Here is a 14,579-nt window from a genome sequence, read left to right on the forward strand (position 1 = left end):
TTACTCAAAATAAAAATATGATCTCCATCAAGTTACATAGAAATCTTATCAAATGTCAGATAGAAAAGCCAGACCAATCACTTATGTTCTTGCTTGCATCAGAGCTCTGGGCTGGCAACACGGAAGGGGAGGTGTGAGACCTTGTGCTTCCCTGGGCTGTTGCTCCCTCAGACACAGAATTGAGGGGTGGGCTAGATGGCTTATAAGAGACCTTTCAAATAAAAGGATCTAAGGCAGCTCGAGATCTCGCCTTGAGTAGACATTTATAAAGGGTAGTAAAAGAAATGGATAAAAAATGGTGGGTGAAGTATTTGTTAACCTTTTGATGCCATCACTCAAAACCTATCTGCACTGCAGTTCAAGGAAATCTTTGATCTTTTGATCTACTGGCTGATGCTGCTAAAGGGTGAGCACATGAGGCATCTAACAATGAAATTGTGGATAAAAATGGCAGAAAGGCTGTGCCAAGCTTGTGTAGAAAAACAGCGCATCACCATGTGAGCCCGACAGTCAGGACTTTCTGTCTCTGAATTTTAAGAACCATCAGTCTGGTCTGCAGATGCACATTCAAGCCATTCAACAGAGAGCTGGAATGAGCTCTGTAGCGTGCACACCTCTTCAGAGTTGGTTTCCTGAATCCTCCCAGGCAGGTACCTTCCATGGAACTGGTCCTAACAGAGGATGCAAGAGAATTAAGTGCAAGGTAGGATTTTTTTTTTACAGATCAGAAAAATCACCCAAAGAGAGTGATAGTTTCTCACTTTCTGCCCCCTAAAAAGAATAGAAATATCACTTCTGAAATCTAACACACTGGCATCATTTTCAAAAGGCATCGCTTCATTTCCCTCACAAGGCAGCCATGCATCAGGAACCTCAAGCACATGACAGTCACTGGGTTTCTTCAGCGCGTCCAGGGCTTCCACACACTTTCCTGCAGCTCCCAGTCCGAGCAGCCTGAGGAGTCAACTAGTAAAGCTTTCTCCACAGCCACAAGTTTCTTTGATGTTGGGTTATTGAGCGCAGACCCAGTGGATAAGTTGTCTTCAATGTAGTCCATTTCTGTTCCTAAAAGTGTCAGCTACGCTTTCTTTTCCATGAACACTCAGACCCCATCTCAAACAGCTTCATTGGAATCTCCTCTTGTCTTCGTATATTCTTGAGTATAAGAAAGGCCATTGCAACCTCTGGTTCAGACGCCAACTTTCACACCTACATGTTCAGGCATATCTTTAAGAAGTTGTTGTTGAAGGTGTCAGGGTGAGGGCAGCCCAGGTGGGCTGCAGCTTCCTTTTGCTCGTGGCCTGGACAGTGTCCCAGACTGAGGAAGCGACATCCTCAAGGTCTGGGTGCCCCAGTGCCTCGGGCGGGGGCTGCACAGATTCAGCTTCTCCATGGACACAGCCGACGCATCGACACCACCATATTATTTTAATGACATAGACACCAACATGCATGTGAAAATAAAGTTATGTTGATTCAAAGATTCTATATAATTGAAAACATTTGTTTTAAGCTTTTTTACCACCATTATAGGAGGGGGAAACTTGAAAATACTCGCCAGTCCTGAGGTCTTTAAAAATAGATTAGTTCAGTATTGTGATTATAATTTTGTTTAATGTAAACAATTTTTACCCATAGCAATGCCATGATCTTAAAAACTTGCTAAGTTTTTTCTTGGGTTTACATGAAACACCATTTTGATCTTAAATTTGGTTTTTGCCTATAGCTAATTTGTCAAGTCTAAACACATGACTTTTCAAGTTTGACTAGTATCACTATTACCAGTTCATTTTGAGAGGAAATTTCATCCTAATTAACATTTCTGTACACAGTCTGAAGGTGATTCTTGGTTCCTTAGCAATTGAAGACATCTTGGAGCATGACCTTCCTTAGTTTGGATTTTAAAACAAAACAGTTCCAGTCTTTTCAAGTTTAGGGAGAAATCTGATTCTATTGGAGTTGTTACTGTAAGTTTGAATCCAAATGTTTCCAATTTCTATTTAGGGCAAATCGGAAAAAAAGTACACAATATTCATCTGGGAATTACAATCACACTTGATTACCCATAACTACTGCCTGCTTCAGCCACTTTCCTTAGGTTCTTGAGAACAAAGTGTTGCATTTTGTATGAGATAAATGTACTGTAAAATATTTACAAGAATCAAAAATGATATTTTTTAATGGCCAGGAGAATTTATTATTTAAAGGAATCCAATCAGAAATTATTTTGTAGATATATAATGTGTTCCTGATACTAACAAGATGATCCTCCCCAAATTTCTTAACTTGATGCTATTCCAACTTTAGATTTTTGTGAGTTTTCTTAAAACAGAAACATAGCATTAGTTATCTTGTTTTCTCATATTAAGTGCCTTATGTGGGCTGAAATTGAACTCAGTCTGATTGTTTAAACAATTGTGGATGTAAGAGGAAAAACCTGTTGTGTGAATCTAAGCGATGTAGTTTATTTTAATTGCACACCACAGGTTCTGAGCAGTAAATTGAAATGATTGATTTAACCTGTTGGAGTATACATATGTGATTAGGACATTGAAGATTTAAAAAAATCAAAAAGAATTAACTATGGGACCTGTACAAAATGGAATACTATTCAACAGTAAAAAAGAAGGAAGTTTTACCCTTTGTGACAGCATGGATGGACCTAGAGAACATTGTCCTAAGTGAAGTAAGCCAGTCAGAGAAAGACAAATATCACATGATTTCAGTCATATGTGGAATCTAAGGAATAAACTGAACTAAGAAGCAAAACAGAGACAGACTCACAAAGAGCAGATGATAAGGGGGTGGAGGAATTGAGCACAAAGGAAAAGGACTCATGGACACGGACAACAGTGTGGTGATTACTGGGGGGAGGGGTAAAAGGGAACTAAATGGCAATGGAAAAAGTACAATAAAGATTAAATAAAAACAAAACAAAATAATTAAATTAATTCCATGTCAATCTTTTTCTGATATTCTTATGGTAAATAGATGTCAATCAAAATCTATAGCTATTGACCAAATTTTAATTACTAAATTATAATATTATAACTGAGTATTAAGGTGAACTTTGACATTTGAAAATGGATTAGGAAAATTAATTAGAAAAACTGGTTCATTTTTTCATTTGGTTTTTTAAAAACAAAATAAGAAAAATTTAACTTAAAGAGAAATGATATAGCTCTGGCCCGGTGGCTCAGTTGATTGGAGCATCAGCTCATACATCAGAAAGGTTGTAGGTTTGATTCCTAGGGAGGACACATACCCAGGTTTCGGGTTCGATTGTGGGTGAGTGAGTATGGGAGGCAACCAATCTATGTTTCTCTTTCCCCTCCTCTTCTCTTTCTAAAATCAACAAAAACATATCCTCGAGTGAGGGTAAAAAAGAACAAAATACAATTTCATGAATTTTTCTTTAAAATGGAGATAACTGTGAGTAACAAATTTAAGGCACTTAAATATGCATTTTTTAAACTTTCAAATCAAACTTTCCAGTTGTGTTTATTCCAAATGTATTTATGTTTTTAGTACCAATGGTAATTCAATAATTAGACAAATCAAATTTTTGAATATCCAGCTATTGTCTGTAATTATAATTAAGCTTTTATGTAATCCTTTTTAAACTACTATTACTTGAATTTTTTAAAATAATTCTGTTCACATATAAGAATGTAACTTTTATTTTTGATACTGGGTGATATAATCAGTGTATTAGATATGATATAGTCAGTATATTAGATATAATCTAATATATTGATAGCAGAATATATTCAAAAATTTTAAGAATTATCAATGTACATGACTACTTTAAATGCAACTTTATTTTTTTTGCCAGTCTTTTAGCACCTTTAATTGTGATTTTGCACATACTACTTTTTGCAAGATTTAAAGAGATAGATGATGGAAAATTCTGGAGTAAGGAAATTTGAAGCTGAATTAAAGTACAAATACAGTAATTAAGCGCCTAGAAAGAAGTACTGATAAAGGAAATTGTGTGGTAGAATTTTAGCCAAGATTACTTTCACTTACTTGACAAACATACAGATAGCCTAATAGATGGCTTTTACTATTGTGGTCAGATATGGTATAAAATTTATCTTTGCAGTGGTCAGCTGATTGGCAGCACAGTGTCATCTTTGCATTAGGTGCTCAGTAAATGATTGTCCAGTGAAGACAGATAGATGACGTAATATTTACCCAATATTTGAATTTCCTTCTAACCAATTCAGTGAGTAAAATGGGACAAAAGAACTCTGAAACTGATACTTAATATTTTTTCCATTGTAATCATGTAATTATCCGTGTTCACTAGAATCATAGTTTCAGAAAATTCTAGTCTGGACCATTTATTTTAATCAGTAATATTTTATGCCTTCTAGCATAACTTTTACATCAGTATTAATTAGTAAAGTTGAGTAGTTGGAGATTTACATTCTCTATCATTGTGTTGGTAAAATAGAGATGAATACCTTTTACGCTGTTAAATCTGTTTTTAAATGTTCAAGTATTGATGTTTTGAATTAAAAAATTACACAAATAAGATATAAATGTATACTTGTAAAGGAATTCAAAATGCTATATGAATTCAGAGAGTCAAAAGTTATATCTTTCTTGATGCCTGTTAACTCATTCTATTTTTTAATAGCTAGCCTCCCGAACACTGGGTTATATCCTTTTGACTTTGTTCTACTGTTGTATGATTGCACTCATGTGTGGAATAAAAACAAAAAAGAAACAAACAAAAAATGCACAGAGACAACAGAATGGTGTTCACTAGAGTGAAAGCGGGCTGTGGGGAGGGCAGAGTGACTTGTGTCAAATATGTAGCGATGGAAGGAAACTAGACTTTTGGTGGTGAGCACACAGCAGAGTACATAGATATTGAGTTATAAGGTCGTATTGTACACATGAAGTTTATATAATGTTATTAACCAATTTAAAAAATAATCCATATGCCAAAAAGGCATGTTTTGATATAGCAAATTCTCCCCTATAGAAGAGGAATCAATTTAAAGTTTAATGTTAAAATATTTACTTAGGAGAACTTAATGCAATTTAACTAAGATTAGCAAGATTTTTTAATACTTATAAATATGTTTTTAGAGGAAACCATGTAGCATAATGTTGAATATTTTAAAAAGTCACATTAGAGCTACAAATTCTTCTAAAGTGGTTTACTAGCGACATCTGCTGGTACAATGTTATTGTAAAGATGAAAGTACCTCAGAAGTAATTTCATGGAAATTAAGCATAAGAAAAGAATGTTTGGAGGCAAAATTGTTTCTTTACTAGCATTTACAGCACTTCTAATTGAACAGATTATTTTGTCTTTGTGTTTCCCCCACAACATTGGCATTTTACCAATAATATTCTAATAACAATAATAATAAACTTTATACTTTCTCATGCATAGTCATTAGTTTTATATCAGCTAAGTTGTTTGATGTAATGCTACATATTATTTTTCTTCCTTGTCTTCCCTGGCTTTGTTTTTATGTCATACAGAGAAAAGAACCTTGCAAATGTAGAGATTCAATGACAGTGCATTCAGTCATTCTATTTACTTGTCATTTGTGTAGACTGACTCTGAGAGAAACATCTATGTGTATGTGAATTAAATGCATTATCTTTATGTACATTCAAAACTAAACATGAGACAGTATAAGAGAGTAATTAAATTAGGAGAAGAAATTAATTTTTTTCTTCCATAGAAGAGATTTTCTGTATTGTAAGTTATGGAGGAATAAAATATGCTCAGTTCTTACATATTCTCTCTGTCAACACTCATTGCCTAGATAATTGTATCTCGTCCCATGAAAAAAGTATAACTTATGCATGAATCGAATTTCATTTTTGAACCCAAACCTGTAAAGCCAGCTGCTTGCTTCCTCAACATTCTCATTTATAGCTGATATGCCCCCCAAACTTAGCATGTACAAAACGAAACTTTGATTTTTTCCCTGAAACCTGTTTCTCCCATGGCCTTTCTCACTTCAGTAAATGGACATTTTATCATTCCGTTTGCTCAAACTGAAAATATTTCAATACTTTTTAAATTCTCTTCTGCTCTTACCCCACATTGAAACCATCAAGAAATCTCACCAATTCTGCGTTTGAAATACATTCAGAATCTTACCACTTTTCTCCACCTCTACCACCGGGACCTAGTGAAGCCACAGTCATGTTTCTCCTGGGGATCGACCTCCCTGCTTCTAGCCGTGTCCTCCTGCAGTCTGTTTCCCAACCAGCAACCAGATTGCCTTAAAATTTAAAACAGATCTTGTCACCACTTCTCAGCTGAGAACCTTCCAAATTTCTTAACATGCCAAAAGGGCCCTCTCTATAAGACTTGTAGACCACTTTCTCCCTCCACACTAGTACCATGGCCTCATCCCCTGCCACTGTTCCCCTGCCCTGTTCTGCCCCAGCCACAGTGGTCTACTTGTCCTTCTCCTTCCGTCCCAGGCAGAGCCCGCCTCAGGGGCTGTGCACTAGCTCTTCCTTCAAACTGAAGTGTTCCTCCTTCAATTCAGTAAAGTTTCTGATCAAATTACCAGATTTTACCTCAGAGAGGCCCTTCCTGACCACACTGTGTGAAAAGATGTGGTCTGGCTCCATCAGTTTCTTGCCTTACTCTACTTTTCTCTTTGTCATAGCAATTTTCAGTGTGTGACACACACAGTCCTGCAGAAGTAAGGCCGGCTGGAGTGTGGCTGGTAGGGTAATAATATGGGTGTAATAATTTATAGCTTTAATTTGAACACTTCACCTATGAGTGTGGTTGAGTGTGGTATTCATATGTTACAGAATTACATGCTTATGATTTTGTAATAAAAGAAGGGTGTTACTTGTGTCAGACCCTGTATTTACTTTTTAAATTACAACTCTCCCCAACCTAGAATGTCAGCATTTGGAAAGCAGGGGATTCTTTTGTTCACTGTTATATCCTTACAACCTAGTGCTTACACGTAGTAGGCACTCAGTCAATATTTGTTGAATAAATCAGTGAGCCTCAATACTTGAATGGGGAATGTGGTTGAATTTACATTATAATAACCAAATCCATGGAATAGTGAGGAACCTTCTAATGGGGTCTGCTTTGTATAAATCTTTGTGTTTATGTCATACTTCTTACATTTAACACAGAGTACAATAGTGTTTCATAGTTAGGTTAAGGCTCAAACAATACTCTTGGTGTCAAAATGCAGGGCAGTATTACTATTTTAAAGATTCTTTTTGTGGGAATAATTACTTTTTTGTTCTTTTGACATAGGCATCTGACCCCCAATTACACTAACAGACCTTATACACATGAATAGAAAGAAGAATAGCCCCTTTTGAGTCGGGGCTGAGACTTTATCAATATAAAGTGCTTCCCACAGGGTTCTGCTGAAAGAACCAAACTTCCATCATAATGAAATTGCAAATTCATTTGTATATGCCCTTTTTTATTTGAAAGCTACTTTTTGATGTTTGGTCTGCAATTAGATTTATTGTTGAAGGTCACAATATGCAATCCTGACTACTCCAGGTTGTCAGAATCCTTTATCTGTTCAGCATCGCACAAAGATAAATGGGGATCTTTTAACAATAACGTACTAAAGCCAGAATGTGTTCCCAGTTGTATATAACCTTTTAATCAATCTGCTGCTTTCTGTTTTCCAGTCTGTAGACTGCTAGCCTACCCCCTCACCAGCACACCTAGCTAGAAATTACCCAATTATGGGTTTTAAATTACTGAGAAACACTTTCTTCACATAGAAAAAGATAAGTTTAAGATTTTTAACGCTACATTTTCCCATGCACAGTTTTAGGCTAACACAGGAATTCTTTTGTCTTTACTCTCATTCTGTAGGTACTTATGTAGGTGTGTTAGCTAAATTCGGTGGTTCCATTTCTCACTCTTAAGATGACCACAAAGTAGATCATGTTGCTTAAATGATGTGAATTCTTAAGTGGTTTAAAAATCTCTGTGCACATGGATTAAATTCTTTTCTGAGATTTTATATACTCCAATAAAATGTTCATATCTTAAATTGTAAGGCAGATTTCTTATATTTTTGTACATTTTCTTTGTGACCTGTTATAAAAAGCTTTACAGAGAGAAGTACCCAATTACTTAGGTTGTATTATACTTTTTATCCAAGATTAGCGAGGGTCATAATAACATATATTAGAATATCATTATATCACCAATCTTTATAGTTCTCCAAGGGATTTTGATACTATACCTAAAAGTTCTTTAGTAACTTGATTATACCTACAAAGTGGACCATTAAGACCAGTGTAATAATGTCCTCATTTTAAAATTTTGTTAAAATATTTTTTGCATTTCTGACTTTTTTCTTCATTGTTATATAGTTTGAGTCTTCTCTGATTAAAAAGAACATACTTTTTCAGGAGGATGCATAAGAGAAAACCATGACTTTTAAGTTGATGAACATTGTTTTCCCTGAATTCTGACTACTGTTTATTTTGTGACATCTGGGAAGTTGCTGCATTTGGGGAGGGCTCTGCATCACGGTGGAGTAGAGAAACAGCTATTCATAGAGTTGCAATGCAATTAAGTTAGACAACACGTATGAAGGGCCCAAAGCAGTGCCCAGCAAGAGGGAGCACTCATTAAATATTATTTGGAATCCTCTCTCCTTGCTCTCCCCCTACCCCCTCTTTGTTCCCCCTGCTATGTTATCTGATTGGGTTTACTCAGAACTGCAAACTGTTGAACTAAACTTGAAGCTTTCTTGTGTGCCCGCCAACTCTACAAAACTCTGCATTCATTGAATTAGTAAGTAGGGAGAAGTCAGGACCTTGAATTGACCTATACATAATACCCAGCAGGTGTATGTGCCCTTTTACTTCAAAACAAATTGCTCCCCCATAGATTGGGTAGAATGAAGAATGCTCCACTCCTAACTTTCATTTCAAGTCCACATGGAGCCCTTAAGATTTACTTTGCCTTAAGTTATGTTAATATGACGTAGGAAAACATTATCATTTTAATCATTTTGTGTAAGATGGTTTTCTTCATTGTTGTTTGTTTGAAGATTGGTACTGCTCTGATTATTGTCCTAGAAGAGTTTTACCTTTAAAGAAGTAATCATTTTTCAGAAAAATTTTAATAGCTATTTAATGTACTGTTTTATATCTCAAAACATGTTATTTAATCATTGTAAATTTTATTGTTTTAGGTGTAAAGATGGTTTGAAAGGATTTACGTTCTCTGCACTTAGGTAAGTAGCATATTTTATTTACCTTTATGTTAAGCAAATTTGCAAGTTAACATTTTCTTAAAAGTAAAATTATTATATATATTTTAATATTTATTGACTCAGTTTTTAAGTTGAAAGTAATTTTAGAAGTCACAAAAGTAACTTTGTGAATATTTCATTAAAGAGAAATTTATTAGATATTTTCCCTCTAAATAACCAATCAACATCTGCTTTGGGACCTATTGTGTGCCTTGTATCAAGGGGTATTAGAAAATCATTACCAGAATGCTCTCCTCAGGTAGCTTAAAAAGACAGAGCTACACATGAGCAATTACTGGAAATTAAGCACTTAATAGTGTGGTACCAGATCTCGAGCTTCTTTAGGGCAGGACTCATGTGTTGTCAAACACCCCTTACCACAGTGATGGGCACGTGGCAGCTACGGTGGAAGTGTTGGTTAACATTAGCATTGTATTTCACACATACAGTTTACCAAACATTTTCACGTACATTAGAAAACTAATTTTCATAATTCTCTGAGATGGGTATTTTTGTGCCCATGTGACATGATGAAAATTTAGGCTTAGAATGTTTGACTAATTTAATTTCACACCACACACTGACTATATATATTGTACTCCAAACTCAGTATTTCTTCATTTTATGTCGTAAATACTACTGGTTTTCTTCTCCAAAGTGCATACAGTAAATGCTTAATGAAGATTAGTCGTGTGGTGTTTACTGCAAATGTAGAAGGAAATAATCAGGGTGAGCTTAAATATTAGGAGCTTTTATATCATTATCTTATAAGATTATTTTGAGGGTCATATGAGTTAATGTATGCTTAAAAATTTTGACTGTTATTTAAAATTTGTACTTATCAATTACAGTTGACATGTATTATTTTCAAATGTATAACATAGTGATTAGACATTTATATAACTTATGAATTGATCAGATAAGTCTAGTGCCCATCATTATGACAGTAATGTTGACTATGTTCTCTACACTGTACTTTACTTTCCAGTGACTGTTTTTGTAACTGGCAATTTGTACATGTTAATTCCTTCACCTTCTTACCCGTCCCCTAATTCCCATCCCATCTAACAACCATCGGTTTGTTCTCAGCATCTATGAGTTTATTGTGTTCATTTACTTTGTTTTTTAGATTTGACATATAAGTGAAAACATACAGTATTTGTCCTTCTTTGTCTCAATTCACTTAGCATAATACCCTGTAGGTCTATCCATGTTGTCACAAATTGCAAGATTTCATTCCTTTTTTAAGGTTGAGTAATATTTCCTTGTATATATACAACACATCTTTATCCATTTGTCTGTTGGCAGACTTTGCTTGCTTTTGTATTGCAGCTATTGTAAATAATGCTGCAGTGTACATAGGGGTGCATATACTTTATAAATTAGTGTTTGGGATTTCTTCAGATAAATACCTAGAAGTGGAATTGCTGAGTCATATGGTAGTTTTACTTTTGATGTTTGAGGAACCTCCATACTCTTTTCCATAGTGGCTACACCAGTTTGCAGTTCTGCCAACAATGCATGCATGAGGGTTCCCTTTTCTCCACATCCTCTCCAACACTTGTTGTTTGTTGATTTATTGGTAATAGCCATTCTGACAGGTGTGCAGGTGTATCTCATTGTAGTTTTAATTTGCATTTCTCTGATGATTAGTGAAGTTGACCATCTTTTAATGTATCTATTGTCCATCTATATGTCCTCTTTGGAAAAGTGTCTATTCAGATCCCTTGCTCATTTTTAAATCAGATTGGTTATATATTAATTTTTTTGGTGTTAAGTTGTATGAGTACCTTATATGTTTTGGATATTGACCTTTTTTGGAGTGTATCATTGGTGAATATATTCTTCCATTCTGTAGGTTGTCTTTTCGTTTTGTTGATGATTTTCTTCCTTGTACAAAAACTCTTTAATTTGATGTAGTCTCATTTGTTTATTTTTCTTTGTTTCCCTTGCCTGAGGACACATATCCAAAAAATTACTAAGAGCATTGTTAAAGAGTGTACTGCCTCTGTGTTATTCTGGGAGATTCATGGTTTGGGATTTTCAGTTTAAGTTTTTAATCCATTTTGAATTTATTCTTGTATACAATGTAAGAAAGTGATCCAGTTTCATTTTTTTTGCATGTTTCTGTTTAGTAATCCCAACACCATTTATTGAAAATACTGTCTTTACTCATTTTATATTCTTGCTTCTTTTGTCATAGATTAATTGACCATATAAACATTGGTTTATTTTGGGTTTTCTGTAATGTCCCATTGATCCATGTGTGTGTGTTTATGCCAGTCATGCTGTTTTTGATCACTATAGCCTTATAGTAGTTTGATGTCAGGTAGCAACCTCCAAGTTTGTTCTTTCTCAAGATTGCTTTGTCTATTGGGGTCTTTTGTGATTCCATATAAATTTTAGGATAATTTGTTTTACTTCAAAAAAAAATATTGGTATTTTGATAGGGGTTGAATTGAATCTGTACATTGTCCATATTTATGGACATTTTAACAATATTAATTTTTCCTATCCATGGGCATGGCATATGCTTCTATTTATTTGTACCTTCTTCAGTTTCTTTCTTCAGTATCTTCGAGTTTTCTGAGTATAGTCCTTTTACCTCCTTGGTTAAATTTATTTTTAAAAAAGATTTTATTTATTTTTGGAGAGAGGGAAGGGGGAGAGGAAGAGAGGGAGAGAAACATCAATGTGTGGTTACCTCTCATGTGCCCACTACTGGGGACCTGGCCTACAACCCAGGCATGTGCCCTGACTGGGAATTGAACTGGCCACCCTTTGCTTCACAGTCCAGTGCTCACTCCACTGAGCCACACTAGTCAGGGCTTCCTTGGTTAAATTTATTCCTAGGTATTTTTAGTGCAATTTTAAATGGGATTGATTTTATAATTTCTCCTTATGAATGCTCATTACTGGAGTATAACAGTGTGACAAATTTCTGTATATTAAATTTGCATATTACTATTTACTACTTTCCTGAATTTGTTTATTCTATTAATTTTTTTGCTGGATTCTTTAGGGTTCATCATGTTTCTTATTCTTTTGTTTCCATATGTTATCGACTTTTTCTAGTGTCATATTTGTATTCCTTTGTCTTTATTGTAGATTTTTGGCTTGTGGTTACCATGTGCTTCATATATACCACTCTATTTATAGCAGCCTACTTTAAATTGATGGCACTTAAGTTCAAACACATTTTAAAACTACACAATTTTTAGTCACCCCTTCCATGTTTATGTTTTTGTCTTTATTTTTTTTCCTTACTGTGTGTTTGTATCCCCTTATTGTAGTAATTACACATCTACTTTTTACTTTTAACCTTTGTATTAGCTTTGTAGTTAGTTGATCCACTGCTTTTACTTTTGCCTTTGTGAGAATTTTCTTTCTTATATTTTCTTACTCATATTTTTGACCTTTTATTTTCTACTTAAAGAACCCTTCCCTTCCTTTCCTTTCTGTTTGCTTTCCCTCCACTCCTCAATACCAGCCCCTGAAACTTAAGTGCTTGGAAAAAGGTGCTATTAATGAAATCAGAATACATGCAAAAAATTGCTTTGGAGGGAACAAATTGAGTCCACTGTGTGATTAAGAATATCTTTGGTTGTGGAAACTCTATGCTAACAATAACTAAGTCATAATACACAGCAGTAATTTCTTCATATTATAGTTTTCATTAAAAGACTATAAAACTTTTTAGAAAATAACTTCTTGTTGTTGCATTGGCTATAATTTTGTGTTAAATTGAAATTTGGTAACAGCCAAAAGTTGGTTTTCCTAAAGAGAAAACTTTGTCTTTGTTCCTGCCTCTCTTCTTAGCCTCCCAGCATCCTTGCAAAACTCAAAATGCATCAGATATTTTTGTGTCACTTATTCAAATCCTTATATAATAAAGGGTTGATTTGGTCTATTTGTGCTTAAGTTCTCTGTATTATAGAAGACTACTCTGGAAAGTAGTGGTTATTAATTCTAGATAGAGTCAAGGACAGAACCATGGAAGAAGAGCCAGTGTGGGGGTCTGAATGTATTCTCAGCCTTCCTCATCATAGTTCAATCATCAGAGTCCACATAGCTTGGTCATTAAGAATCCATGCTTTAGAGCCAGACAGGTCTTGGTTGAAATAAATATTGATGCTGTTGGCTGTAGATATGATGCTTTTTCCTGCTAACTCTCATGGAAATCATGGCACCTACTTCATAGTGCTGCTATGAGGATTTAATGATTCAGTATTTGTAAAAGGCCCAGTACTCTTCCTGTCATGTAGTAAGTGCTCAGAAAGTGCTAGTTGTCATTGTATTTATTCATTCAGTGTGTGTCAACTAAATATTTACTATATGCCAGGTAATGTGTTGTGCACCAGGATATAATAGCAAAGAAGATAGGCAGAGTCTCAAAGACCTTGCTTGCAGTTTGGTCAGATGTAAGCTACTGTAAAGTGCTTCAGAACTGGGCTTCACTGGGCTCTGAGAACACAAAGGAATGATTGTTAACTCACTCCAACTTGGAGTGGGAGCAGCTTCTCCAAGGAAATGGTTTCTAATTCAAGATGGTCAGTACTGGCCAAAATACCAACAGCCTTATGAAATGTGTGGGAGATATTATTGTATCTGTTTTAGCCTAGTTTGTCTTGTTTACAAAGAACAGTAGGACAGATCTCAACTCCCCATGCACACCCATGATTAAGAACCAAATTCTTGTGGACGAATAGTTAGTTACCAAGGCTGCACAGCTTCCCTGTGGTGACAAGCAGCCTCACTGCACACCCCTTACAATCTGATAAGCCAGATTTTTTTCCAAGTTTGTCAGAACGGGATGGATTGCACTTGTTTATTCCTATCTTTTCAGAGTGTTTAAATTTTCTTATTGTATTTGTCATAGGTCCCATGTTCCACAATTATAGTGTAGTACCATTGATCCTGTTTTATCTGTATTTTATGATATTTTCTGAAAATTCATCAGGTAGAAACTGTTTCCTGACTAAAGCTTAGTTATTCTTTAAAAGAGCAATGGCTCCTAAAAATGAAGGTGCAAAGAGCACAGCTGAAAACTTCACTGAAGGATGCTGATTGAATTATATTTAAAGGTGGTAACTTGTGTTTGCATCATCTTTGGAAAAACATTGTCCAGTTTTAATGAAACAGGAATGTTGTCTTCTCTTGGGTGTTAGGTTTTTCCCTAAGGAAATAAGCAGATAGGAATAACATAGAATTTAAGATTTTCTCATGGAATAACATGAGGATACATGGAATTTTAATCATTTTCTCACTCTCATATTTTAGTTTCCTCTGTTTACTCATGTGTATATAGATGCCTTCATACAGCACTGG

General features: G+C 35.0%; 1 protein-coding gene across 2 annotated transcripts in view; it reads left to right on the forward strand.

Annotated features, from left to right (window-relative positions):
* Nucleotides 1-14,579, forward strand: part of TMEM135 (transmembrane protein 135) — a 237,548-nt gene that overhangs the window by 202,545 nt on the left and 20,424 nt on the right. For both annotated transcript variants that reach the window (XM_045818190.1, XM_045818189.1), the window contains exon 7: nucleotides 9,192-9,233. In XM_045818190.1, the coding sequence (XP_045674146.1) occupies nucleotides 9,192-9,233 (42 nt within the window). The remainder of the gene's footprint in view (nucleotides 1-9,191; nucleotides 9,234-14,579) is intronic.

The sequence above is a fragment of the Phyllostomus hastatus genome, unplaced genomic scaffold (assembly GCF_019186645.2).
Source record: "Phyllostomus hastatus isolate PE091 unplaced genomic scaffold, TTU_PhHast_1.1 phas_scaffold_317, whole genome shotgun sequence".
Lineage (NCBI taxonomy): Eukaryota > Metazoa > Chordata > Mammalia > Chiroptera > Phyllostomidae > Phyllostomus > Phyllostomus hastatus.